We start from the raw sequence: 25,947 nt of genomic DNA, 5'->3' as shown, positions 1-25,947 counted from the left end.
TCTTCCCCTCAGGCCTAGTCAATATTGTCATTAAGCAACTGAAGGACCTCTTCTAAACAATTGGAAAAAATATGCTTGTAAAACAGTACAAATACCTGTTTCCAAAAATAACTAAAACTGCTGTGGTTTCAGGGACACAAGTGATGCATTTTGAAATAGGACTAAATGTTTATTTACATGAGAAAGCAGGCTAGCTCTGGTCTACTGAGAAAATAATAGGCATTAAATCCTATACAGCATACAGTCCAGTGAATCAAAAGTAGATTAGAGTGATTTATTTATCTACCTTTTCTTCTTAAGAAAAACAACTCACTTTGAGGCTGAGCAAAAGAATAACTATTTTGTTAACAACTTATGTCTTTTTATTTAAAACTCTTAGGACTTCTTTTACGTAATGAAAGATAACGAGAGGCAGAGCAAGAAGCAGGTTTATTGTGTCCTATAGAAAAGTATCAATCCAAAGGTCGATTGTCAGCTCCTTAACTTGGTCTTCTCTGTGTCACTGAGTTGATATAATGACGTTTTAATATGGCCCTACCCAGCCAGTGGTGGATTTCCGTCGAGGCAAAGGATGTCCCCAGAGGTAAGAAAGCTGTCCCATGTCCCCACCCACCTTCATTGCCCAGCGAAGGAGATGACACGAGAGGGCAGAGGCAAAGAGATGCAGCCTGAGCAGAGGAGGGCTGTGATACTTGCCTGCTCAAGCAGCTTGCACTAATTTGAGCAGCCCAAAGGTCACGACTATTTATGCAGATAAAAGGTCAATGGCAAGCTGGCATGGGGCTGCAGGCTATCTTGGTACGCACTTCACCCGAGGCACTGGTGCAGGCTTCTGATTCACAGTTTGTCTTTCTGCATGAACTTTCAGGCCAAGCTTTGGCTGGGAAAAAAAAAATCTCTGCCATGGGAGTTGACACGGTTAGGATCCAGATGCAATTTTTTTTTGTGGCTCAGGCTCATCTGTAGCAAAATCAAACCTCTGAATCATTATTTACAAAAGCAGCCAAATTCTGAACTGTTTGCTCAGTATTTAATCGGCCCTTGTGTTGGATAAACCCCTCTGAAAGCATGACTGAGTGCAGATAGAGGAAAAAGTGAGTAAGATGCTCAGGATGTGACCTGCTGAAAGAAAGCCAGTGAAAAGCCTACTGAATTCAACAGTGGTGGATTCTTCAGCTGTCAGTGTGTGTGGACATAAATCTCTTTAAACATGCAGGATCTTAGAGCACAGGGTTTGAATTTCCAGAGCAGTTTCAGCTTAGGTGAAACAATGCCTGTTTGGGTGAAAAAGGGAAGCAGATATACTATGTTAATCTACACATAATCTACAGTGTCAGATTCTACACTGTATTTCAAATTTTACAGTCAATAAGTGCTTCACCCTTTCCTGTGGTGAAAATTAAAATGTATTTTAACTTTCAGTTCCAGCAGCTTTTGACTTTTGCTGTAAATCAGTCCCATATGCCCTGGTCCCCAGTAAGAAGTATACAAAATATTTTGTGACATTTAATTACTCCAAAAAAAGGTAATGGGAAAGCATCATTACATTGATTTGTTTTTCATCACAGAGGTATTTGGCACCATGCCCTAATTAAGGCTGCAGCAATAACTCCATTATAAGCAGTGCTTTGCCTCCCCCAGACATTTTTTAGTAGGAGTTACCTATTATTCTGTCATTTTTGTTTGTTAATAAAGAAAAATATGTTAGGATGAAAACCTTCCATGTAGAAAGCTACCAAAATTGAGAGTCTTCAGATCCAGAAAAGCATATTTTTCCTCTATTTCTTCCTGTCAAAATGGAGAATTAGCAAGTACTTCCTTGACCACTGTCTTACTAGATCTTCACATGAGGGGAAGTTTAAACAGTCGCTTGGATGCATTTTGTCAAGTTGTGATGATAACAACTGGGTGGTACTTCTCACAGACAGAGGCTACTTCCCCATGGGTGGAAGAGCTGGTGACTCTCGATTACTTTCTCTTACAGCTCGTCAAAGGAAAGAAAAGGAAGCCTTTTCACAATCTGAAGATATTGGAATACATTCTGCAATGTCTTGGACTTTATGCTGCCTCTTGTAAGTGTTACGATATTATTTCCAGTCCCTGGAAAACAGAACTGTATGAAATATGATGACTGTGGGATTTCTGTTATCTTGGAGTAAATATGGCGTTTATGCTTTCCCTCCTATTAAGTTATTTTAGAAAAAGAAACACAGAAAAAGCAAGATCTTGCTCAGAGGTAGTGTGAGAGCCATCTATTCTTGTACTTCAAGAACACGGGTTCAGAAATGGGATCTCTTACTGCCTCTGCTCAGGCAGCATTCTCATCTTCTAGAATGATACACTGGTGAGATGAAGACCTAGGTTTTCCTCATAGGAGCACAGAAAATACTGCAGGTTTGTGGACAATGTTCCACCAGAAATCTTCATAAAATTGAAGCAGTTGTTTATCTCTTTAAAGTTAAAAAAAAAAAATAATTGTAAGTCCCACTGGCCTTTTAAAATCCTAGTCTAGAGCCTACGATTAGATATTGTGCCTTCCTCTGGCCTCCCAGTTTTATAAGTGCACCTATCTGCCTTTTGGACTCTCCTGTCTTATTTTGTGTTAGTCAACGGTCACAATATATTAAAGAGTCAGTTTTAGGTCACCTGAATCAGCTGTACAACATCTATGAGGGGACAGTGTAATCTCAACAACGGAGCTCTGTATCTGCTGACTGCAAACCTGCCTGGCTCCTCAAGTGGGTCTGGTGCTCCGTGGAAGGCACCACACTGCTAGAGCTGCCTTGGTATTCCTGTCTAAATTACCTAAAAGCTGATTGGGTTATGTCTGGGTCACCTTCAGCATTGACACAGCCACGGGTATATTCTGAAAGTGTGTAATGCAGTCCCTTCTGCCAGCTACTGCTCTTGTCTATGCACTTCCCACAGAAAATGAAGTGTGGGAGGAATCACCTGTCCATACTCCCTAGGGGAAGAAATGCTATCCCCATGATTTATGGGCACTATGCCATCCAGGTGTGAGCATTCCAGGGACCAGGCACAAAGGAAAGGACAAGGCTTTCAACATGCAAGGAGAAGGTGCAGTTTTTCCCACAACCATGTTTATATTAGAGGAGGTGTCTTTCATCCAACGCAGTCAGTAAATCTCTGGGTTTTTCTATCCACTGCTGCCATCCAGGTGAGGTGAGGGTAGTCTCCTAGCTCTCAGCATTCTGGGTTGTTTCATCAATAGATGCTTTCAGGATACCAGAAACCAAGCTGTCTCATTTAGCACCTTAAAATTTTGTAGACAACTAAGTTTTTCCTTGCTGAGCGTTGAATGGGCCTTCCAAATACATCTGGGTGGATAAATATTGATTTCCACCTTAGTTTTATGCCCATAAAGCTGGAATTGAGGATAAAGGCCTTTCTCAGGGGGACAGGTTCTCTGTTACAGAAAAGAATGGAAAAAATCAGACCCATTATGGGAAAACAGCCATGAGCAATTTTCCTTCTGTGTGCAGCAGTTAAATGCTAAGTGTTGGTACTTGTGATAAGTAGAGAACTTTTTTCTTCTTATCTCAGAAATTTGCTTATAAAATTTGCAGTTAATTTCTAATTAGGTTGTTCAAACTATTACAATAATCTTGAGGAAGCAGCTATAGCATTTTATAGCATGGCACAACATTCTGTATACATCAGTCCAAATGATCCACTAAAGTATTATTAAAACGATAGAACAAATTGCATTTACACAATATTAAATATACCACAAAGAGTAACTGTGAAAATTGCTGGCATATATAGCTCATCTAACCTTGGAACTCAAATTGCTTTTCTAATTTGCTGCCCTAATCCTGAAACTGGACTGCTGTAAAACTGTATTTCTGTGTTGGGGGGGGGGGGGAAGCACAGATCACAAGCATTGATAAATCTATTAAATTACATAGCAGACAGAGAAATGACCATGTTAAAAAGACTGAGCTGGTAGAACTATACCTGACCATTGCAACAGAGAAATTACCATCGTTTCCCATTATTGCTCTGTCAAAGGTGTCACGGTTGCAGTCCACAGCTGGGGCTGGTCATTTGATGTATTTCCCTGCCTCTCATGGCATATGCAGGCTGCAGAGAGTGTCAGCTAGGCTGCTGAAAAGCAATTCTGCCTCTCTGGGCTACCCCAATGTCCCAATGTACCTGAGGATCTGCTGGTTTACCTACCTGAGGTTGCCAACAACCCCTTTGTGCAAGAGGCAAATTCTCCCCTCTCCCATTAATTTCACCAGGGTGTTCATTTTAATGCTTAGTAATGCCACTGGAAGTGTTGGTGTAATTTCACGGGTAGTGTAATTGCAAGTTAACTTCGTGGCTGATCTCTTCAACAGATGGAAGCAGGGTGGGGGTGGTGATGAAACCCACAGGAAATGGGTGCTGCTGTAGGAAAATGCAGATGGAAAAAAGGAGACACATAAGAACAGAGAAATGAAAGAGAGAGAGAGAGAGAAATCAAGGAACCAGGGGGGCCTTGAAACATATGGCAGAGGGAGGATGCTCTGAATGACCACTCCTTTAGAGAAAACTGAATGTAACTAAAAAGAGTATGAAGAATTTAATATAAATTACAGATATCAAATCCTTTAAGAGATGTACACAAAAACATACAATATGGTGGTCAGGTTCTCTGGGACCCTTGCATTCAAGTCCCTGCTCCTCAGCAGATGCTTACGCCATAATCAAGGAGCCTACATCTTACTCATGCTGTGACCCTCATGTTTCCTAGAGCCTCCATGCTAGTGATGGCCAGTGGCAAACTCCAGGAACAGGACTCAATCAGAATTTGCTGTCTCAATATAGCCCTCCCACATACTTCTCATCAAATCCCTCAGGACCAGTTTCACAGAAATGCAGATTTACGACATCTCAATAGATTCCTTGAGCCTGGGCACCTCAGCAACCTAGGTGTCACAATGTTTTGCCTCTCTGAGGTAATGTGAGGATAAAAGACAGATGCCAAGGAGAGGTCTGGCACATCAGGCCCAGCATCATGCACCCGTGGGCGTTCTGTTGCCAGGATCCAAGCTAAGGTCTCCACAGGAAATGGTTTTGCCCCACAAAATGCACCAGCACTCTGCTCTGCTCCAGATTTGAGGGTGTGACAGACATGCACCCTGAGCACTGCTATGCCACTTTTATCCCAAATCTGGAGCAGGTGATGAATTTTTTGGTCAAGAACTTTTCTGCACTGATTCATGCCTCTAGAAACGTTGGAAGTTGGGAATGTCAGAGCAGTCCTTAAAACTGAACCAAAGGGGACATCAGGGAGGAGGAAAATTTGACTGAAGCTCAGCTGTCTCAACCAGCACAGCCTGACCACAGGCAGGGATTTGCTCCTGCTTCCTGTGGCAGTGGTTAGAGGAGGGTGCGTAACAATAACCTTGGCAGTCATTGCCTGCTCTGAGAAGTATTTTATTCATCTAGGTACACATTGAGAAAAATGTTATCAGAGTTTGAAAATACAATAGTTCAGATGTGCTTGATTTGTGGACTATAAATACAGGTGAGGGGAAAGGAGGCCTAACAAACCAGTGCATCACAAAACAGTAACTGCAGATAGATTTCAAGGCTGAAGGCCAGCTTTAATTATATGATGGTGTTTTATGTATTGCCTATGATCACAAAGTGAGGAAGCAAGGATGAGAGGCACTGTATTTAATAAGGAGGTCTTTGATTATTTTAAGAAACTAGGACTTCTGGGCTTTTTTCCCCCACTTTGTTTCTGAATTCAGTGGATATAAGATCATCCTGAAAATAAAGCAGTCCTGAGAACTTGAATTAATATTCAGGGGGAAAAACCCTCAGACTTTTTGGTTTTGGAGTTTATTCATGCCAGTCTCCTCCCAAGCACATCCTATTTCTGTGGCCTATAAAACCAAAAACTGCGAAGAGCTGAGTATTAGTGTGCAAAGTGAGAGCCATTGCTCTAGTTTGTGTAGTGACAGTGCACAGATAGGTATAAAAACTATTTGTTTATATACTGTGTAAATATCAACTAAATCATTCTTTCAATAGATGTGGCAGTACGTAATTTTTCATTGAAATGTGATTGGTATTGTGATTTGTGTTCAAACTTAGGTCAGAAAACTTGAACTCAGGTCTCCAAAGTTTAATATTGTATTTATGGTCCCAAAAATGAGTGTTGTGGTTTTCACAGAGGACAGGTAGGTCTGCTGCCACTGGACTCAGCCAATATTGCAGCTCTGTTGAATTATCTTTGAAAATACATGTGCAAGTTTGAAAATTGCACCTGGAGCCATTTGTCCAAATGCATCTTATAGAAAAGCCTTATAAGATTCCAGATTTTAGCTCAGAATTGCTGCTCACCTGTCCTTAGGTACAGGACCAGGGCATATGTGACTCCTAACAAGGAGAGATGGGGGAGGAACAGACAAAATGTCTAACTGGGGAGCTTCAGGTCGGACATGCGGAAAAATTTCTTTACAGAAAGGGAGATGAGACATTGGAATGGGCTGCCCAGGGAGCTGGTGGTGGAGTCACCGTTCCTGGAGGTGTTTAAGGAAAGCCTGGACGTGGCACTCGGTGCCATGGTCTGGTTACATGGTGGCGATCGGTCACAAGTTGGACTCGATGGTCTCAGAGATCTTTCCCCACCTAATTGACTCTGTGAAATCTATTCTTTTAAACAACGCTACCAAGCGACGAAGCATCTCTAGCTCGCAGCGCGAGGTGGGAGTTTTTCTGGACTGTGCTGGAAGCAGAGCAAGTCTCATTTGCTAACTCTGCGTGGGTGAGGCTTTCCGGAGCACAGCACGGAGATAATGGCTCGAAACGCTGTGGCAAAGGCGCTGCCGGGGACGCGGTGCCGCCCTGGGCCGGGGGCCCGGCACGGCGCGGCGGCTCCGCGGGGCTGCGGGGCCGCTCCGGCCCTCACGCACTGCGGGCGGGGGGAGGGGCGCCCGCCTTCCCGGCCCAGAGTGTGCATGTCCGAGTGACGCATTGCAGGTACGAACCCACCAATCAGCGCCCTCCTTGCGGAGTCCCCACACTCCTCGGCATTTTTTTACTAAAATCCTCTTCCGCCCAGAGAAATAGTCCCTAGCCCCGGCCCCCGCCCCCCTTCTCTACCTCCCCCCCCTCTTCCCCCCTTCCGTTTCACAAGCGTTGCTTCCCCCTATTTCCCGCACCCCGCTCCTTCCTGCGCCGGGGCTCTGGAGCAGGAGGAGCGGCGCTCGGGGTGCGGGGTGCCCTGCCGAGGAGGGCGCGAAGAGCCGGGACTCGTTTCTCACCGCGGTTCACTGTCGGGGGAAGGGGAGGGGGGAGGGAGCGGCGCGGAGCGATCCGGGCGGTGAGGCGGTTTATGAGACGCCGCCGGCGGGCGGGCAGCACTCAGTGTGAGGCGAGCCGTGCAGCGGGCAGGTCGCGCAGCGTGCGCCCCGTGCAGCCCTCAGCTCCCACCGCACCCCGCAGCCAGGCCGGGCCACCATGGTGAGTCCCTGGGCACAGGGCAGCTGCGGGGTTCGGCGGGCGCTGCTGCGATGCGGAGGGATGGGGGCGGCTGAGCTCGGCGCGGATGGGGGGCGGGGGGGAGGGGGGGGTCGGCTGCTGTGGAGCGAGGTCGGCTGCTGTGGGGCGATGTCGCCTGCAGAAGGGTGTGGGGGGGATGAAGTTGTTCCTGGTCGCCGCTGGCGGGTTCAGGCTGGGGTGGAGGGTCCCGCTCGGAGGCGCCATTTGCGTGGGAGGAAGTGGTGGCGGCGGCGGGTCCCGCCCGGGTCCCTTTCCCGCCCTGGGGCGTTGGTGCGGATTCAAATCCAAACGGCCCCTGGGTCGGCGGGAGCGCCGTGAGGCGGCGCCGGGCGTTGCCGGGGGGAGCGGCGGATAGCGGTCTCTCCTGGGAGGGGACCCGTGGTCCTGGGAGGAGGGGGGGAAAGGAGCTTGCCACGATGGCACCAGCTCTGCTTTCTTATCGCTTCCTCCCCGCTCTCGGCGTGTGCGGCTGAATGAGGCGGTCCGAGCTGTCCGGTTCGCTAGCGAGGTGTGCTGCGCCTGGCCATAATAATGCACTGCGGAGCCCTGCAGCTTCTGAGCAGCATGATGATGAGGGGCAGGCTGTGCCTCACTGCACCATCGCCCTCCTCGCTAGACCTGTTGTCAGCTCTCGTTAGAGCCCCTGTCGATTCCATGGTAGCGCCATGCTGTTGGTGGCTCTGTTGGACAAGGGACTATTTTTTTTTTTTTTTAAACAATTTTTGCTTCCCGTTTTGGTCATTGCAAAGGACAGTCCTGCGTTTTTAATATTACTAGCGATGCGTTTAGAATTGTAATCCACTGTCGAAATAGAACGCATTTTGTGAAATCGGAGAATGGTTTCAAATTCAGTCTAAAGGATGTGAGTTTAGCGTTTGTTGGCTTTTTAAAATTAAAACAAGTGGATACTGAGAAACGTACTAAAAGGAGCAATTCTGTTGCAAAAGCAGCATCAGTGACCACGTAGTACTATCTCTGCATTAAGAGAAGATGCAGTAGAGTGGAATTGTCTTTTCATTCATTATGTTCTTCTGAGGAATCAAATTACTGTCAGCTCATCATGTCTAATGCGAACGATGGCTACTTAAAATTTGGGTTTTTTTGAAATGCTGTCTCTGGGCAAAACTGTTTAGTGAATAGAAGCGTGAATTTATTCTTTAGCTTGAATTGTGAACTTATACAGCAAACCATCCATAAAGCAGGGGGGGAAAAAAGCAATGAATGTAGCAGCAAAAGACTTGCTGCATTTAGTCATCATCTGTACAGGACCAAAAATGGAGTATCTTTAAGCAAGGTCTCTGTAAAAATGGGTGTGTCCAGGAGGCACAGTGACACTTTGAATGTGGTTATAGTTCATCCTGACAGACCAGACTGGCTCAACATGTGACTGTCCGGTGTTGCCCATGCAAGATAATACAGAATGATTTGTTCCCCAAACAAACCGCCTACTATAAACCTAATTTTTAGTCTATATAGTCTAGTCTGGTGATTGTTCCCGAGTTAATCCTGCCAGAACAGAAGCGTCCCTTCAGATCTGATGCCTGCGAAGTACACCGAGGAGCCGGGTTTCAGAGGGAAAGTCACCTGCGCTGCCGTTCGCTGGTAGCTCTCCATTGGCAGCGTTCGCCAGCGCTGTGGAGCAGCTCCCAGGCCGGTTACTGCAGAGCAGCGGCGGCTGTAATGGAACACTACCTCTAGAGGCTGCATGTGCCACAGAAACAGCAGCTCCAGCTCCCCCGCTTTCCTAGGAGCTCTGGATTCTTTGTCAGGCCCTCCGCGCAGCCTGGGGGTGGGGGGATGGGAGCTATTGCAGCGAAAATGAAAGTGCTGCAACGTGAATCACAGAAAGCCACGCCAGAGCTGTGATGTCATCAAATGGGGGGTTCGGGTGGGTCTCGGCCACAGCGAAGGGCATGTCAGACCTTCAGCATGGGCACCTCGCAGGCAGCATTTGCCCGCCCGGTCTGGAAGTTGCGTTGCGCTAGTGAAGGTGTGCGCACTATCGCGTGTATGGTGCACCTTTATCAAGAACTCCGGGAGGCCCCTCTAGGAAGGCCACAGCGGCCTGTCTGTAAGCGGCAGGCATGGGTCCAGGCTGATAGCCCTCCACCTGGGTGGCTCGGGAGGCGGGGAGCTGGCAGGCTCGCTGGCTCCGCCTTTTACTGCTGTTGCGCAGCAGTGCCTGCAGAGCCCAGCACTGCAGAGTACAGATGGTGTTTGTTCAACCTTGCCCCACCTCCCCGCTTATCTTTCAACTGCTCCATACCTGTGCCTTCTAATAAGCTTTGTGCTCTTCTCAAACACTGTACCTCTTACAGGTACAGAGCTCTTCCAAATTCGTGGTTAGGACGTGTTAAGTTGCTGGAAGAGTTTCTCTTTATAAAGAAGGAAGGGTTTGGGAATGCTTAAAAACGTACATACTGCTATGTCATGTCTCCATATAAAATTGTTTATATAAAGCAGTATGTGACTTGGTAATCCAAAAGTATTGACCTAAATAAACTTAAAGGTTCTTACTGCTTAAATCTGATCTGCAGTTTTCTGTGGATATAACTATCTTACGGAAATATAGCACATCATTCTCTTCACTCAAACAATAAAAATGTAAATAGCATGCAAAGGTATGAGTCTGTGTTAATGATATTATCCAGACAAGTGAAAATCTGTTGGGCTTCTGCTAAGTGACCAGCAGAGCACTTCCATCCTAAAGCTTAGTTTTGAATTGGTTATATTCTCAGCAGTGCTGCTACCATGCTAGAATTTTCTAACAAAAAGTGGAGCCTGCCAGGGGAGTTGTTCCTACAGCAGAAATCTGTAGCTGCCAATACCATTTGGAAGTTACTTACTAGTGTGGTCTTGATTCTTAAAAGTAGGTGAGCCCTAACCAGTCTGTGGCCTTTATGTTGGGCTGTTGCTGTGCTATGTGCATAGAGGATTTTGTAAGCACTTCAGCTTTTGTATGATTGCTGGAGCAGCCACCTTCACTTCTGTCACAGGAAGAATAACCAGCAGCTGGTAATTTAAAAGTTTACATGCAATATAAAAATGTAATTCAAATTGAAATTGGCCAAAATTGACAGGTATTGTAAATACATTTTTCTAAGTCTTTTGCCTGGCAGATGCAAATGTGTAGAGAGACTTTGGTGGGCATAGTTAATGACAGAAAAATTTTCAGTCAATATTGCAGTAATTATAAAAAGGTTACTGCTTAAATGGTCACAACAGGATAAAAGCCGAAAAAGCATTGGTTAATTTCAGCAGTGAATATACCTTTTCAGTATTTTAGTGGTTTTTACCCTTTAGCGAAGGGTTCAAGAAGCTTCCCTGAGGGAAGTATGTTACCTTGTTTTACTGCAACTGAACACGAGCTATCCAGAATTTGTTTGAATACTCCGCTGATTTGAGAACCCAGGGAGAGAATTTCTACAGTCCTCAAACATGTTGGTGTCCTTCAAGAGCAAAGTTCATTTTGGGTTTGGCCTGAAAGACAAGACTGATGGTTTTCATTGCTATCAAATCTAATGGATTCAAAACTGGTGAGAGGAAAATGAGGTATAAACTGGAGCTTACCCATACAGAAATTGTCTTAGATACAGAATTGTCTTCTGATACAGAAATTGTCTTAGACCACAGAACCTTTCTTTAGTGGCCCTGTTACCTTCTGCTGACTGAGTCAATGTAGACAGTGGTCTGGAAAAAGTGTAGACAGCTGTATGCCACTGAAATAACCAGTGTGGACTGAAGCTTGTATGTTGTCTTTTACAGCCATGTCTTAGACATGGAGCTTCGTGTTAATCAGGGGATGATTTAATTCTAGTGAAGAGTATATTTTTGTGATTTTTAGCTAGTCTGCCTTAAATTTGTTATTTGGAGGTTACTGCTGCATTGCTGAGACTTAAAGTGCTTAGTGGTGAAGCTGAAGCTAATAATGTGCTGTGTAAACGAATTTTTTTAAAACTAGTCTGTGGTTTTAAAGGGACCTGTGTGCCTTGAGCTTGCTAGTGCTGCTTGGGTTATTGATTGATATACGTGGTAATCTATTACTTGGGTGTATGGGATATTGCAGGGTCTGGAAAGGATGATAGGCTGCCAGTTCTTACTAAGCAAGCAATCCTGATGACTTTTGAGCTTTATTAGAAGTATTTCAGAATGCTACAGATCCGTTCTAAAGAGCAGCTACCATGCTCAGAGGCCTCTACAAGTCTGTCTTTGCCTTGAACTTTTGCTACAGCTGTAATCATATTCTCTTTTATTACAGGCTGATCAACTGACAGAAGAGCAGATTGCAGGTGAGGTTTTTATGTTGTGTTGCTACTCCTACTTGACCTGGCACATCTCTTAATCCAGTGACAGTCTGTGTTACACAATATATTTAGCTTTCTTAGCTACTAAAGTAGTATGGTGGAATGTTTTAATTTGTCACCTAATTTTTAAAGGCTTGTCTACTGTAAACGCACCACGGATATAATGAATTACAGTTATATAGTTAAACAATCCCCACAGCTTTTCTGGTTAGTATATTGGTGGTTATTCTTCTCTCATGACTACAGAATTGTCCCAAGTGTAGACTGAAGAGGGGCGGGCACAGGGAATGACAACAAATCTGGTGAAGGCTTGGAATCTGCAGTGCTTTTTTAACAGAAGGCAAAAATAATTTACTTTGCTGTCTCCTGTCATCGGAGATGTTTGAGTGGCTCTTGTTGATGACAGCAGAGACTGGCTTCATGATGACAGCTCCTGATATTCCATATTTGGAACTGTATTGTGGACTTGGACATAACTGTGTGCTGTTCTGATGGCCTGGAACTTGCTCTGAAATGCTTAAATAAATATGCATCTGTTATATTTTGGTATTGGGCCCCTAGAAATGGCTTATGTGCACTGATGACCATCCACTAATGGCAAAAACTTGTGTTTATCATGTCTCCTACTCATGCAGGCTGCACAAACTTACCTGTCTCATTGCTCTCAGTAGACTGATCTTAACTTCAGTAATAGATGGGACTTAAAGCTGGTAATAGAGAATTCAGTTTTGCCACAGACATTCAAGAACTTTATGGTTTTAATCTGACAAGTGTATAGTATTAATACTAGAAAGTCTTAATGCGCATAAGTGTCATGTGAAATTATTTTAGAGAATGTTAGGGTTCTGCTGATCTAATAGTACCAGGTCAAACACACAAATAACAGCCTGTGAGATACTACTGTTTAACTATGGGGGAGCTCTTGAAGACACTTCGTTAAAAAGAAGTGTCATTATGAGCTGGTTTGTTTTTGCCATAATTGCCAAATCTGAAGTGTTAAGAACATTCTTCTGTAACTTTCAGACTTTAGAAGCTTTCTTTTACTCAAAGGAGACTAATTATGGTTTTGTGGAAAGTCCTTAGTCTATTTACTTGTTGCCATGGTAGTGTCTTATGAGTAAGCACAAGCCAAATTTAGTTCAACTTCAAAATTTTTTTTTTTCTTTGGGAACTGGCCTACATAGCTTAAGAGTTTTGTGATCAGTTCAGTTAGAGCAGACTTTATCAATTGTCACTGCTGTCTTTCCAATAACAGTTCATTGTTCTAGTTGTTAATTGTAGAAGCTTTATTAGTTGATGTAGCTAATTATGGAATATAAACAGGAAGCCTATTAACACTACCTTGGGATTAGTTTAAATTTTAGCTATTCAGTAGTGATCATACAGTCCTCAGAGGCAAAAATAAATATTGATGAGCCTGTTGTACTGGAATAGAAGCTTTCAACTGCATGGAATGAATAAAAGTATATCTTAGTAGACAGTGTAAAATGGCCTACCACTTTCTGGGCAGCTGTGATGTTTTGTTAAGCAAATGTATTTCCAAGTAAAGCATGAACCTCAGTTGTGAAGACATAAGCCCGCTGGTGGTGTGTGAAGGAATCATTCTCAGTACTGCTTAGGAAAGGTTGCATCTGCTTAGTTTTGCTGTTGGAGGCCAGTGGTCTTGCATGGAAAGGCTCATAGAGGTAGAAATTGAATGTTTTACAGAGACTGACTTGAAAAACTTGAGCCACCACCATTCTAACTGAGCTTCTCTGGAGGGATGCGTAGCTTTTGGTTTCAAGGCAGATGTAGGAAACCGTATTGCAAGATAGTGGCAACATTACATTACTGTTGCTAAAATAGGAGACCAGAGTACTTAAAGCAGCCGCTTCCCCTGGGCTTAAATCCTTCCTATTCTGCTGTGAAGCATCATGATACAGTTGTTAAAGGTTCCAGACGGCATTTCCTGTAGAACACATTGGTCATATAGGGCTGAAGCTTCTTGTCAGTGTAGGTAGGGGTGAAAACCTTCCCAGATTTTGTTCATATGAAATGTTGATACTGAAAGCCAAGTAGCTACAGAATGTGACTATTGGCTGTAGTTTCATTCAGTAAGAATTAAAGTTGCTAAGTCAAGTGGCTCTCCCTTTGGTTAAGTGTTATATTACGAAGGTAATAGGGTCAGGACCACCTGGGTGGTCACATGGGTGAGCAGCCTGAAGATGGTTTTTTCCCAAAGCCAGCTGGTCTAGCGAGCTATTCTTCCCCTGGGCTTCAGAGTTCTAAATGGGCTCTGTGTACAAGCAGGCCTATGTATGGTGTTCCTTCAGTGTGCTGTGGTTCTCTGTTGGGGATTTGACCGCAACAGTGAGTTAAAATTTGTCATAGTAGAAATAGACACGTTTAAGTGTTGAGGTCCTGGTAGCTGTGAAGAGAACAATTGACATTCTCCTATAAAAGTTCCAGACACAGCTGGCTAAATTGTGTAGGAATGGACATGGTAGTCCTGGTTCACTGAACATATTAGGTCACTAAAGGTTGCCACTTCATTTCAAAAGGTTATGTGGTGCACAGATGCCTCAGAAGCTATGGTTAAAAGAACATTTTGAGCTAGGCTGTTAGAGTTCACATTGTTGGATTAGCGTGTCTTTCCTGGAGCCTGGAAGTAGTCTTTTTCTCATGATGCAGGATGCTTTTCAGAAAGATGTAAAGGCTGAAACCTTGTAGACTTAGAAGAGAGTTTTCATTTGCAGTTCGGTATGGAGAAGTGTAAAATAAAGAGGATTTGCTTTACATGCTGTATGGAATCAAGGTATTAAAGTGTGCAAGGTATGTTTACGTTGCAGGATGCCAGAATTGAGTTGCTCACTAAAATTGAGTATTTCATAGGTGCATTCACTAGCCATGGCTGCAAATCCTCCAAAGCTACGCCAGGTTGTTCTTTTTCTAGTCTAAACTGCATCTTGCGTAGGTTGTTACTCCTTTGTTCTAATTACTGGAGGTGGTTCCTGGAAGTGGTTAGAAAGGTATTTTAATGGTATTCTGGACTTGATTCAGCATTTCAAATGGGAATATGCTGCTAATTGTCAACTTGATTTCATTTTCTTTATGATTTATAGCTGATTGCTTCTTAGCCTATTGCAACTTTGAGTAAAAGAAGAGTAGAGTTATCCTTTGAATGCTTCCTTCCTAGTATTGAGACTACATCACTAAAATGCCCATATTATAGAAAGCAAGTCTTCGAATTTTGTGTAAGAATTAACTATTACCCTTTCTAAGCAGGATCACTGCAGTACCGTGAAGTCTGCTTTATATTTGGGTTAGATGGTTAACTTTCATATGAAGGATGAACTAGTTAACAGTGAAATGTTTTGAATAACACTTGAGCACTTGACTCTTCATGAAGATGCAGCTTTCCGCTTTTGAGATCCTTCCATGATAGAATGTGAACTTCTCTACTAGGATTGACCCAAAAAGCATTTTCTTCCCTGGCATAAGAGCATAGTTATAAGAAACTTGTTTGTTGCCTCCAAGATAACTAAAACTAGACCCCCAAAAACCATTTGGAAGGAACTGTAGATAAAGGTTATATCTGCTTGTTTCTGCTTTGTAATTTACACATATTGGCTTGAAACTGTTTCTACTGGTCCTATGATAGCTTTGCTCTGATTCTGATGGGCTGAACAGTGGGAGTTGGCTCTTGGAACACTTCAGATTAAATGCAGAAGACTAGTGGGTTTTTTTTCCTGGATGGGATTTGACTGTGTTACTTTGGTGTTGTAGTTCATTCATGAACTGTAAGAAACCTGTTTTTATAGTTGAATTTTTAACACTTGCCAGCTTGTACTCACCTCAAGGGTTTCAGAGTATGAAGTAAAGGCTTCATTCAGGTCATGTCAAAACTTTCACTGTGACTAATTCTGGTCTGGGAAACCCACCATCTGGAAAGCTGGCTGCATGAAAATGTTGAAAAAAAATCGAACTCTTGGAAGTATTTCTGATTCAGGAGTACCCTTGAGCTGATGGATTGTCCAGAGCCATGATCTCAGATGGCTTGAAAGCTGTAAAGGGATCTCAAGTCTGCAAGGGAGTAGATAAGATGCTCATGCCTTACAGTCATGTGTATGTGAGCTACCACAGTCCAGTGAGCTAGCTTAAAGTCTGTGGCCAAAGACAGATGGCATGGATTAAAACCAACTCCATTTTTGGATCATACAATTATGCATGTTACGCTTGTATTAATATTCTTGGCTACAATACAGCCATTGTAGGGGGTTAAGAGGTAGTGTTGAAACACAGCAAAGCAGTCTTAGAACTAGTCAGAAACATTTCTCTGAAGGCTGTTTCAGGATACAGTAGGGCTGAAGCTGTTTTGTAAGCAGCTTTTCAGGAATGAAGACTCCAGTGACTTTCCTCCTTGAACAGCTGTGGTAGCATACAATGTTCAGACATCTGTGTCCAGCGGAAGTGGCTTATATTGAGAAACTTGGGTGTAGTTTGGTCTCATTATACCTTTTTCCGTTGACTCATCTCCTCTATTAGTAACAAAAGTGCTATTAAGCTGTAACATGTGTATTTTTAAAGTACCATTTTAAATTTTCTCATAGCAATTCCATATTGTTTTATTTTGAGATGCAGTTCCTACCAAGGATGTGGATCATTGTAGTTGCAGATAGCTATTTCAGCTCCATATTAGGAACCCTTATTCAGGATAGAGAGTAACAAACATCTGAGTCTCTTGGAAATGGATGACCTTCCATCCTAATTTAGGTCAGCACATGGTCCATCAGTAGACTGGTGGGTGTGTTTTCAGATGCTGATGCTGCCATATTGCCATTGCAATTGAGCAGTATACCAAAATTTTCTTAGAAGATTGAAATGAAATTTTGTAACTTGAAACAATAGCAGTGAATTTTTTGATGGTTAACATTTCAAAGCTCAAGGGATTTTTTTGTTTTGTTTTGTACAGAATTCAAAGAAGCTTTTTCACTATTTGACAAGGATGGTGATGGTACTATAACTACAAAGGAGTTGGGGACGGTGATGAGATCACTTGGTCAAAACCCCACAGAAGCAGAGCTACAGGATATGATCAATGAAGTAGATGCTGATGGTAAGAACTTTACTAATAAGTAATTTAATAAAGTGCCTAAACCATGTTTTTCTAACAAAGTGATTACCTTTCAGGCAATGGCACAATTGACTTTCCAGAGTTTCTGACAATGATGGCAAGAAAAATGAAAGATACAGATAGTGAAGAAGAAATTAGAGAAGCGTTCCGTGTCTTTGACAAGGTACTGTAATGTCTACCTGGAATATTTCTGTTAAGAAAACTGTGTCTGATTGTAATGTGCTTTCTCACAGATCTGAGGGGTATCTGCAGTCATAGAGAGCCTCTGGGTTGACCAATCACCCTAAAGCTCAGTAAGCTTACCCTAAAGTAAGGTTGTAAGGGAAAATCAAATGAGTTATCAGGATAGTAATAATAAGTGACATGTTTTAAAGTACTGCTCTCTGTGATACTGAAATACTTGCAGACAACTGGCAGGAAATTGTTTTAAGTATTTAAAATGTTAATGTTTTAAGTCTTTTAGGTAGTCTTTGGTAAGTAAATTGCTAAAAGAGTCTAAAGTTACTCAGCTTACTTAAGATGCACTTCGGAGCTGAAAACATGATGTGAGGTGCCTTTGGGGGTGGGGAGGAAAACATCAGTTGCGTAGTATAGACTAGCAGTTCAATATTCAGTGTCCCAACTAGTACTGGAATATGTGAAAGTCATCTCTGAAGGCCTTGCAGCTTTATGCTGGACTCCCATGAATCAGGCAAATGAAATAAGTAGCTTCTGTTCTAAGAAATCACCACTTGAACCACAGTCACATGACTGTGGCATCCATCACCTAAAATGTAGCAAAAGGTGTTGATTGCATTGTTCATGGTTTAATAATTTGTCAGAATAGGAGGAGAGTCAAAGACCGTAAGATCTTACAATGCCTAAAGACATTGGACGATGCTGAAGATATGCTTGCAGCTCTCATTTACCTTGTGCAAATGCTGCTAGTGGTTAAGGCTGTGTTAATTTCTTAATGTTCAATTTGCTCTGCAGTGTTCTTAAGTTATAGTTAAGTCATTGGGCCTTAGGCAAGTGTATTCTAGTGTTCCTTTTTTCTCCTCCCAGGATGGTAATGGTTACATTAGTGCTGCAGAACTCCGTCATGTGATGACAAATCTGGGGGAGAAGCTAACAGATGAAGAAGTTGATGAAATGATTAGGGAAGCAGACATTGATGGTGATGGTCAAGTAAACTATGAAGGTAAGGAGCCGCTAATTGATTCTTTTTGTGTAGCACTTGTCATGCTTGTTCGTATGTAGATGCTGATAGCCACCAAGTTTAAATAGGGCAGTGTTCAGACAAGTTCATTTGAACACACTGTTCCTTCAAGCTAATGTTCAATTACTGTGTACATTGTGTACCTCTCAATGGGTTGAAGTTTGAGTGTTATTACTGCCTTCATGCCAAAGGCAAGAAAGGACTATTCAGCTGTGCAGTGTAAGAATTGACTTCGTAAATCTAATGATGTCTGATGACCATTAGAATAAGCGAGTTGTCACTCATTTGTCATTAATGCTTTTAAAATTACTTACTAATCAAAAGGGGAAAGCCTCTAAAATACTCAGAAATTTCAAGACCTTCAGAAGATATTTAAATATATTTATTTCACGTAAGTCAGCTGCAACAGTAATTTCTTCCTATTTCTTGCTTTCTTCCTGACATTGAACCATAAATGAAATCATGCAAGCAGGAGTTCCTTTAGACAGTTGTTTGCAGCTGAGACACACTGAGCTTGTTCTCATTTTCACTTTTTGAATATGTTACAAAAATATCTAGGGTATTTTCAGATAATGTGTGCTGTTTCTGAGGTGTACATATGTCTTCCCTTTGAGGCCTTTTTGGTTTTGGCCTAAGGGGTATGCAGACATGTATGAGTGAAAAGTCATTTTTATGTACAAGGCTGCTGCTTCATCTCTGTATTTATAAGTAGACTGTCCATAGACAGGCACTAGAGAGGATCTGTGTCCCTCTTGTTTCCAGTTGCTCGTTCAAAGTTGAGCAGCCAGTTAACTCCTTTGAGGTTCTGGGTTTCCTGTCGTTATTGTACCTGAAACTATGTTTCAGCAAGATGAATGAAGAATCCTATTTTGTGGGTTCTAACTTTAAACAGTTTTTGACTAAGCATTGAATCAGTTGCTTAAGGCCAGCCAGGCAAAATAAAATAGTAAGACTTAAACTATTCCACTCTGGAAAATAAAAGTTCAATCCAACACAATGTCTTACTTGTACTTACTTAGTTGATTGTCACTTCATATTCGCACTGATCTTTTAGTCATTCTTGGATATCGTCCCCATCTGTAAGTCTGTGGGTATAGGACCCTGTAATGTTTTATCTTGGAAGAAAGGCTGTTCCCAGTTCACTGAGGGACCAACTTTTATGGAAAAGTACAGGCCTTTTGCCATTAAAAATAGGAGGAGTTTAGGTGTGATTAGTGGAAAAGGGGACTATCTTGAAGATGATTTTTTGAATATAACTAAAAATGCAGTTTTGAAACAATGTTCAGCACTAATAAGGCCTCTTTTCAGAACTTGCAATTCAGATTTTTTTTTCCATCAAATAACTCATGCAACTCTTTCCTTTTACAGAGTTTGTACAAATGATGACAGCGAAGTGAAGACGTTGTACAGAATGTGTTAAATTTCTTGTACAAAATTGTTTATTTGCCTTTTCTCTGTTTGTAACTTATCTGTAAAAGGTTTTTCCCTTACTGTCAAAAGATTATGCATGTATAGTAATTAGAAGGCCATTCCTCCATGTTTTTCTCCTTTATCTTACTGTCATTGTTCTGATTTTTGGAAAATTGATCTAAGTAACAAATGTTGCATGTGGCTTACTCTGGATATTTAAGCCCTTCTGCACATCTAAAGTTAGATGAAGTTGGTTAACTGAGGGAACATCTGGATTGTCTATTAAAAAAAGTAGCTTTCTCTAGGAAACTTAGGTATGACTAGTGTGACAAGTTACATAAAGTAAGCTAGGGTTTACCATGCATTAGCTGTTCCTTAGTTAAAGCAACATGCTGGTTCTAGTTCTTGAGTACGTTAGGAGTTTTTTCCCCTTTCTGTGATGGGAGGATAAGGCTCTTGCAGCTTAACTGCAGGATAAAATGGTGTGAATGGGATATATCACGTGGCTAATGCACTGTAAAAGTCATTTTCCTAGCTTACTTCACAGTAACTTGTTTGTGGCCATACCTGTAACATGTTGTTGAAATGTGGAGTCTTAACGTTGTAGACGATTGACAGTCAACAATATGAAACTTAAGTTGCACTAATGCAAAACGGGTGATTTATCCAGGTACTCGTACACAAGTTTTTTTTGTACTGCTGGTCCTGTGCCAGAAAACATTTTCTCCTCTTGTTACTATGCTTTTTAAACTTTGTTTAGCCACTTATTTTCAAAAAAATCTGCTTATGGCACGATTTGCCTCAAATCCATTCCAAGTTGTATATTTGTTTTCCAATAAAAAATTACAATTTACCCATACTGTTTCAATGTATCCTTGAATTATTTACAGGAATTGTTCAATGCAGTTGCTGCTCTGTGTTTCAGTATGTAGCAGTTTGGTTTGCTTATGCAATGGATTGGCTGTCTTTAAAATAGCTTGGAAGGTGAAAACTTAGTCCTTAAACTCTGGCCCTTAATAGTATTGTTGACTTGAAGAAGCTTTCTTACTAGTAGTTTAAAATGTATTTTACAGTCTTGTGTGGAGCTTGGTGCTTCAATAAACTTACCGTAGTGACTGGCTATGCCCACTATCTGTAGACATTGTGAACTGGATGTTGACCTAGTTCAATAGTTGACCTAAAATTAAAATTCCTTGTTCGGACAACTAAACCTGTTTGCTTTCTTTTAATTATTTTGGAGTTTATTCCCTGTCAGCTGCTACATTGGGGTAACTTAGTCTCACACTTGGGCTTTTCTGAAACTGCCATGTTTGAGTTGCCACTCAGGATGCAGTCAGCTCAAAGTACAGAAGGAAAACATTGTCTTCCTTATTGGTTATTGAGCAAGACTGTGCTTGTAGCACTAGTTTTTTGTCAAGGTTTAAATTTTGTTTTTGAAGTGGAAGACAAACCTGGTTTCTACCAAGGACAAATCCAAGAACTCAATGCCAGAGGCTGCTCGTGCCCCATTGCCTCTCTACTCTCCTGGCAACAGCTGCCTTGTCTGTACATCTGCTATGTGGTTATCTTGTTTGGGGATTCTGCTGGCCTTTAAACAAAGCATTGGCTCCTGCCTTTGGGTACTCTCACTGCTCCCAGCTGAGCAGTTACCTAATATTTTAAAACTGTTCCAGCCATCTTTGATGTATTTATAATTGCAGTGAGCACCTAAAATTAGGACAGCTGTTCAATCTGAATTCAGGAACACTTAATCAAGTGTTTATGGTCACTGATCTTAAAGCTCTGCTCTCTGAGGACTGTGAACAGCTCTATTGGTTTTCCAGAGGAGGCTTGTCAAAAGTGTTTCAATAGCCAGCATCAGAATTCCTTAGAACTCTTGTTTGTGTGCTGGCAGTCTGATTCAGGAAGTTTATGCAGTTTAAATTTCCTAGCATTTAGGATTTGACTGGTGCAGAATAAGTGATCAAACTAACACTTCCTACCCAGTCTTCATCCTGTGCTCTAAGAGCTTGGGGCAAGACATACTTAGGGTGGCACAGGTGGAGGAGAATTTTACAGAACATCAGAACAACTACTTGAGATTCTGAATTGCTGGAGTATTGGAAGCCTCGTTTTTATAGGTAAGTAATGTAAACAGGAATCTGACAAGAATTTTTGGTTTAGCCAGTCTGGTGCCTTGACTTTCAGTAGTGTGGGAATCACACTTAACCCATTTGGTCTTCTGCTACAGCTCAGCATGCATGTGGAAATATCTACGGTGAAAAGGGGAGGACCTTCTCCACTGGGATATCACAATATCCCTATATTCTGAGTTAGAAGGGACCAACAAGGATTATGAAAGACTGCCTTAGCCAAGAGAATTGCCTGTGGTAAGATGAATGTGTAAGAAGGCCACTTTTATTTACAGTCACTTTAGCTGCTCCCTCTTTGGGGTGTTTGAGTCTCAGGAATCAAAGCTTCTGGTTTGTTTAGGGTGAGCGTCCATGTTGCTGTTACGCAAATGAAATGCTTGATTTCTAGGTCAGTAATTGGAGTCTTACAGCCCTGTTTACTTAATTCTTTAACTGCAGGATGGGAGTGGTAGATTTCAGTACTTTCTTCTAATGGAAGAATGTCTTCTGAGATACAGTAAATCAAGTGTGGTGGAAGCTAATGACATTGGTCATGACCCTTTTGGCTGAGGTGTGCTTGCAAGGTCCTTTTGCAATTGTGAAACAGGCCTTGGGTCACTAGGCAGTTTTCTGGAGGTGTGTGTGTAGGAACGCTCTGACATTGCAAATTCACCTTCTGATAGCTTTACAAGAGACAATCCATCATCCTGTCAAATAGCGTGGAGGTTCGCATGTTCTGTTCCAGCTAAAACAAAAGCCTTTGTGGCACAAGAGTGCAGTAAAACAGCTGGTGGTGTTTTAGTCCAAACTGGACATTGAGGTGGGAGATCTTGGACCCAGAGACTTCTCCCTTACTGTGTAGGGGGGATATCCTACTGATCCCTGATGGGAGGGAATGAAGACAAATTAATCTTAGTAGCACCACTGTCAAGGGAAGGGAGATGGGCATAGACTTGAAAGTACTCTCTTTGAACAGGAGGAAACACTTACAGTAAGTGGTAAAACACAGATGTGGAATCTGTGCAGATTCAAAACCCAGCTGATGATGTGCTGGGCAAATGTCTCCAGCAGATCCTGCTTTGAGCAGGGAGTTGGACTAGGTGATCTCAAGTGGTTTATGCCAAGCTAAATGATTCCCAGAAGTGCCCCTGCTAGCTTCCTGGGCTTACCATTGTGTCCAGCCCTACCTTCATTTGGCGATCCTTCCAGTGAAGGAGGATGAACAGTTGCACACCACAGCCTGGTAAGTTGGAGCAGGTCTCAAACTCACCCTAGTAGTGTTAGGAATGGCCAGGCAGGACTAGACACTACTACTTCAAGGTTGTAGGTGAGCTGTCCTGAAAAACTTCTCATAATCACTTGTGGCTGTGGACTTTTGATGGGGGAAATACATGGCTGGATGAGAAATTGTATAGTAGCTGGTCAATTTGAAGCCTGTTAGGATAACATTTAATAAATTAATGATAGCTAATGGCTGAATGAGAAGGTTAGTGAGGATTAAGGGCCTGCTAATAAGATCAGTCTTACTATTTGGGTGATACTATAGCTTAGAAGGTAGCTGAGAAGGTACTGCAGGAGTGCAGCGGATGGCCCCACTGCAGGCAATGCACACTGAGTGTTTTGGCTTTCAGCCATCAGTCGCTAAAGACTCGGCTCTTAGGGCTAAGGCAGCTGTGTCTGCTGCTCTGGCAGAGTGGGCTGCTCTCGGAAATGGTTCACCAACAACCTGGGCATAACAAGTAGTAAAATTACTGCTTTCCTGCATTTATGTGTGTCACTTCTATGACTATACTGTGTTCATTGGACTCGGTCCAGTTAAGAGAGAAACTGGTTTGCTAATTGTTGAGTAACTAAGGGGAGTTCCCATAATCTCCTTGCCAGCCATTTCCAGTGGGGGTGGGTGGGAAATACTAGAGACACTTGAAAATTTCTCCTTCAAATATTGCTTTTAAAAATAGCTTTTCTATGGAAGTCTTCATGCTGTAATGAACAAATAAGGAAGTTAATTCAGTTTTTAAAATCAGACTTTTCAGTTAAAAACATCCAGTAAAATTTCTGTAAACTCGAGTCTTGAAAAGTGATCTTTTTCTATGAGAATAGGAGGTATTTGAGATGGCAATGTATATTAATACTCTGGGGGATGCAGTGAGTAAAAAGGAGAGTATAAATGTGAGTATGAAGGAGAAAAATGTCATCTTCAACCCAAAGGGACAATTCTGAAATTTGTGTACTATATTTTATACCTAGGTTTAACAGAACCTTGGAAAGGAGATTGAATCTTCTTTGAGAAAGAGATGATGAAGAATTTGAGAGATCTCTTTTCTGTTTATATCTACCTTTATCATTAGTACACTTTTGTGACTGGAAGAAAAACGAGCTTACATCTGCTCCAGTTTCTGGTTTTGAAAGAAGTTCTCTCCTACAAGAATAGATAACAGCTTGTCAGATTATCTATTTACTCTGCTTTTGAAGAATTCGGTTGTTGATAGCTGTATATACACTAAAGAAAAGGAGGGGTTTTAGGATTTACACTAAGTTTGTGAAGAAAATACAGAAATTACTGGAGTAGGGATGGGGACCTTAGTTGTCCAGTTTCCTGTAAGGGCAAGCCTGATGTCATAGTGTCATATCCAGATGACGTAAAATAGCAGTTTTGAAAAGGTTGACTTCCTTCTAGCTGCTCCTTAGAAAAATAATTCCTATGGCTTTTTAAAATAAGAACTATGGAGAAGTGAGCATTTATTTCAGTGTCTTGAACTTGAGAGTCCTGGGATACTGTTCAAGAAATTGTGCAAAAATCAACTAGGACACCTTCAGACACAGAAGATTCAGTAAAGATGACTAACAGTAATAGCCTAAAAATGAGGCATATTCCCTGCACAACTCTTGGGTGATGTGACACAATAAGTCCTGATGACATTATTGAGAGTTTCAGCTTCAGGCTGTAGAAGAATGTGTCTGCTTTTTACAGGGTGCTGTATGTATGCAGAGTAGCAGCCAGTTCCTGCTCTAAGATCCTGCCATTCAAACAGGATGTCATGCAGTGTTCTGTAGCGACTGCACACTGATACTTGGCTTTTCTAGGAGGAGCTGAACAGGAAATTATAGTGAAAAAAGGAGATGGAAAAGAAAGGGGATCAAAGAATATAAAATTAGGAGAATAGCATGAGAGGAAGACAAAAGTTTGATGCAAATGTCTAATAATTGGTACAAGATGAATCCACCACTATTTTCTGAATAATAGCAACACTCCAGGGCTGGAACTGCTGCCTTGTTCCTGCAGGGTGTTCTCAAACGGTAATGGTTTATACATTTCTAGTGGCCCCTAAAGCTGGAATAGAGTATTTAGATTGTTCCAATTGCATAATTAATCTTCATTTTGCAGATCAGGCCTTTGGGTAGGCATGTACTTGCTCAGGAGTTAAACTTCCCTATTCGTAAACCAGTACTTTTATCAATAGTAATTGACACCCTGATCAGCAAACAATGCCAGCTCTCCCCTCAGTACCTCTCCCTTAAGTCATTTAGGTATCACCATCTTGTGCTGGCTGGTTCCTTGTGACAAGGCAACCCTTCAGAGGTCAGACAGGTATTCCCCCACCTTCCAGGTCTGACAGGCTCAAAATTTGGATAGTTGCTGACTGTATCATCACAACAGCACATCCCTGTTCCTATGGTACCTTCTTAAAAGGCACCTGCTTTTTGACAGACAAAGTGCTACTAATGGCCCTTGAGAGAAGGAATTTCTGCTAGCTTTTCATGTGTCCAGAATTGCAGAAAAGTTGTCTGTTTCTGGACTGAGAAGGGATTTATTTTTTTTAAGTAAGCAGAGAGGTTTTCTCACCCTGCTAAAATACCCAGCTCTAGAAATTAAGGGGGGAAAAGAAGATCAGCTCTGTCATCTTCCCACTCTGTCATGATTTGTGAACCATTAGATGATTTGCAACCCCAAGAAGGCTGTGGGGTTTCACACTTCCCTCTATAATTAAGATCTTTAAGACTTCGACTAAGTTTTTTTTTTCTATTAAATAACCACTATTTTTCAAATACTAATTAAACTTGAGGTCTTCGAAAGACCTGTGAAGCTCCCTGTGTCTGAAGTGGAAATGCAGAGTCTCTTATTGCTGCCAAATTAGTCATACAGACTAGGAAAATCATAATTTAAGGTCTACTGTAAAGCTCTATGGTCAGTGTAGTCTTTACACTGATTCAAAAGGTCTTGAATATGCTTAACAGTAAAGCTTAATGAATTGGGATGTGTGACAGTTTCCAATAATTTGGAATTGATTC

At 42.1% G+C, this 25,947-nt stretch overlaps 1 protein-coding gene and 1 long non-coding RNA gene across 4 annotated transcripts in view; both read left to right on the top strand.

The window, feature by feature from the left end:
- LOC148224253 (uncharacterized) overlaps positions 1-3,842 on the top strand; it is a 48,715-nt gene extending 44,873 nt beyond the window's left edge. For all 3 annotated transcript variants that reach the window (XR_015802821.1, XR_015802823.1, XR_015802824.1), the window contains one exon: positions 1,985-3,842. This is a non-coding gene — a long non-coding RNA (uncharacterized LOC148224253). The remainder of the gene's footprint in view (positions 1-1,984) is intronic.
- Positions 3,843-7,391: 3,549 nt separating this feature from the next.
- Positions 7,392-20,405, top strand: CALM2 (calmodulin 2). The gene is made up of 6 exons (XM_014877272.2): positions 7,392-7,482; positions 11,780-11,810; positions 16,777-16,920; positions 16,995-17,101; positions 17,983-18,118; positions 19,505-20,405. Exons 1-6 carry the CDS (start codon positions 7,480-7,482, stop codon positions 19,531-19,533), a joined length of 450 nt encoding a protein of 149 aa, XP_014732758.1. The 5' UTR covers positions 7,392-7,479; the 3' UTR covers positions 19,534-20,405.
- The last annotated feature ends 5,542 nt before the right edge of the window (positions 20,406-25,947 follow it).

This window comes from Sturnus vulgaris, chromosome 3 (assembly GCF_052056855.1).
Source record: "Sturnus vulgaris isolate bStuVul1 chromosome 3, bStuVul1.hap1, whole genome shotgun sequence".
Taxonomy (NCBI): domain Eukaryota; kingdom Metazoa; phylum Chordata; class Aves; order Passeriformes; family Sturnidae; genus Sturnus; species Sturnus vulgaris.
The sequence above is the reverse complement of the archived record's forward strand: the minus strand, read 5'-3'. Positions and strand labels throughout refer to the sequence as shown.

Excerpts from the sequence above, each read along its gene's own strand:
- CALM2 (XM_014877272.2), top strand. Across the intron at positions 17,102-17,982 it reads CGTTCCGTGTCTTTGACAAG|GATGGTAATGGTTACATTAG; the intron begins GTACTGTAATGT and ends TTCTCCTCCCAG. Across the intron at positions 18,119-19,504 it reads TGGTCAAGTAAACTATGAAG|AGTTTGTACAAATGATGACA; the intron begins GTAAGGAGCCGC and ends TTCCTTTTACAG.